Here is a 2500-nt window from a genome sequence, read left to right on the forward strand (position 1 = left end):
CTCTCTCTCTCTTCTCTACTTTTACTTTCCTCTCCTCTCTTCTACTTCCGATCCTCTCTATTCGTTTACCTATCCTCACCAGGTGCCTGCCGGCGGTTCCATTGACCTGAAGTGCTATGAGGACGCGAGCATGTGGGACGCCATCGGCCACGTGGGTTCCTCTGCCAACTACCAATGCGTTTTAGGAACGATGATTGATCAGCTGGTCGTGGAACCGTGCTTCCCTAGTAAGCATTTTGTTTGTATGTTGGTGTGTGTGCGTGTGTGTGGACTGTATGTATATATATATATATATATATATATATATATATATATATATATATATATATATATGTGTGTGTATATGTGTATATGTGTGTGTGTGTGTGTGTGTGTGTGTGTTTATAAATAGAGAGAGAGAGAGAGAGAGAGAGAGAGAGAGAGAGAGAGAGAGAGAGAGAGAGAGAGAGAGAGAGAGAGAGAGAGAGAGAGAGAGAAGCAGAAAGAAAGAAAGAAAGAAAGAAAGAGAGAGAGAGAAAGAGAGAGAGAGAAGCAGAAAGAGAGAGGGGAGAGAGAGAGAGAGAGAGAGAGAATCAGAAAGAAAGAGAGAGAGAGAGAGAGAGAGAGAGAGAGAGAGAGAGAGAGAGAGAGAGAGAGAGAGAGAGAGAGAGAAAGAAAGAGAAATAGTAACAAAGAGAAAAAAGGATGAGGAAGTTTGTTGTTAAGCGAGTGAGTGAGACAATTAGTAATTGAGAGAGTGAGTGAGCGATTGTCTAACTGACTGACTGACTGAGCGAGTGAACAAGTGAGATAGTGACCAAACAAGTGAATAATTGAATGACTGAGCGAGTAAGTTAGTGAGTGAGTGAATGATAGAGCGAGTGAGTTACAGACATACAAACTATCAAATCAGGAAGAAAAAGTGAGGAAGGGGACATGAATATCACTTCATAATTTTTTTTTCGTTCGTACGTTTATTAATTAATGATGATTTCCTACTCATAAACATTATCATGAGGCATCTTGAGTTCCATGAACAAATGAGGAAATAAAAGATAAATCAGAATGAATAACTTCACAGCTTGAGTGAATGAGTGAGTAAATGCGTGAGTGAACGAGTGAATGAGTGAACTCGGGTCTTTAGTATACATTGTCAATATCTAACATTTGAGGTGTCTAATACAATTACAATACGTATACGTATGAGGAGCGAGCGAGTGAGAGATTGAGTGAGTAAGTGAGTGATTGAGTAAGTGAGTGAGTGATTGAGTGAGTGATTAAACAATTAAGTAAACGAGTAATTGAGTGAGTAAGTGAGTGATTAAGTGAGTATAGGTATGTCACACTAGCATATTTTCCGTCGTATTTTTCCGTCAGTTTTTGGAGGCACGCAGTCACACTATTAACCGCCAGGAGCCATCGGCTAAGTCATGCGATACCCGCCTCGCAGTTGTAAACAAAGGCGCCGAGCAAGCGATAGTGCGCACGATGTTAAACTTTGTTTTAGCAGATGATGAGCGTAACAAGAAAAAGCAAGAAAATGTTCTCAATCAAATATTCCACTGAATGGCGTGTGTCCATGCAAGAGAATTGGCACAGTCCAATGTGTTTCAAAGCTGGAGGAGAGACGGCGCGGCGCCCTCTGCGGCTGACAATCAAGTCGAGCACTTAAAACAAATTTTATTTATGGAAATAAAGTTTAGATTTGCTTATTTCTGTATATTAATTTTATGATAAATATAAGAAAAGTAAATTTCATCAAATTTAATCATAATTAATTATCTAAAACAAATATAAACATTTTAAATTATAGTTCTTGATTTGAGTCCGCTTGGTTTAAAAGACGACGGAAATGGCGCGCTCTGCGGCTGACGGATGTAAATAATCTGATTGAGCACTTAAAACAAATTTTATTTATGAAAATAAAATTTAGATTTGCTTATTTGTGTATGTTAATCTTATGATATTTATAAGAAAAGTAAATTTCATTAAGCTTGATTATAATTAATGATTTAAAACAAATATAAACATTTTTAAATATAGTTCTTGATTTGAGTCCACTTGGCTTAAAAGGCGACGGAAATGTATTCGCGCGGAAACTCGTAAATATCGTCTGACTAGAAAAACGACAATTCGCTCATAAATAGACATTTTTTTCAGAAAATTGACGGAAAAGTGCTAGTGTGACAGCGCCTTAAGTGAGTGATTGAGTGAAGAAGTGAGCGAGCGAATGAGTGATATGCAATTATAGTACACGTAAATTGTGTAATACTAATGAAGATTGAGTCTCATTTATAACTTTCTTCCTTATAGCTCTTGCTTTATTCGTTGTGGTCCAGGTTAGTATTTTTGCCTTATGAAAAAATAAATACTGATTGAAACATTGTAATTACTAGGTTAAATCTCAGATTTTTTTTTTCTTTTCTTTTTTGAGGGGAGGGGGAGTCTAACGGGCGAGACTTTGTCCGTTTTCTTGAATATGATTATGATGATGATTATTAATTTTCCAATCGTCACCAAC

The 2500-nt window shown here is 37.2% G+C and overlaps 2 protein-coding genes across 2 annotated transcripts in view; both read left to right on the forward strand.

Annotated features, from left to right (window-relative positions):
* Positions 1–2500, forward strand: part of LOC122256858 (uncharacterized) — a 10705-nt gene that overhangs the window by 7915 nt on the left and 290 nt on the right. Inside the window, exons 4-5 of the mRNA XM_086553053.1 lie at positions 83–227; positions 2293–2318. Of these exons, the coding sequence (XP_086409179.1) occupies positions 83–227; positions 2293–2318 (171 nt within the window). The remainder of the gene's footprint in view (positions 1–82; positions 228–2292; positions 2319–2500) is intronic.
* The window catches only part of LOC147468646 (uncharacterized), a 2935-nt gene continuing 2500 nt past the window's right edge, over positions 2066–2500 (forward strand). Inside the window, exon 1 of the mRNA XM_086553120.1 lies at positions 2066–2500. This exon is cut by the window's right edge and continues 415 nt beyond it. The gene's annotated coding sequence lies outside the window, so the exon portion shown is untranslated.

The sequence above is a fragment of the Penaeus japonicus genome, unplaced genomic scaffold, assembly GCF_977035675.1.
Source record: "Penaeus japonicus unplaced genomic scaffold, GWHDUDI00000001_assembly GWHDUDI00000027, whole genome shotgun sequence".
NCBI lineage: Eukaryota > Metazoa > Arthropoda > Malacostraca > Decapoda > Penaeidae > Penaeus > Penaeus japonicus.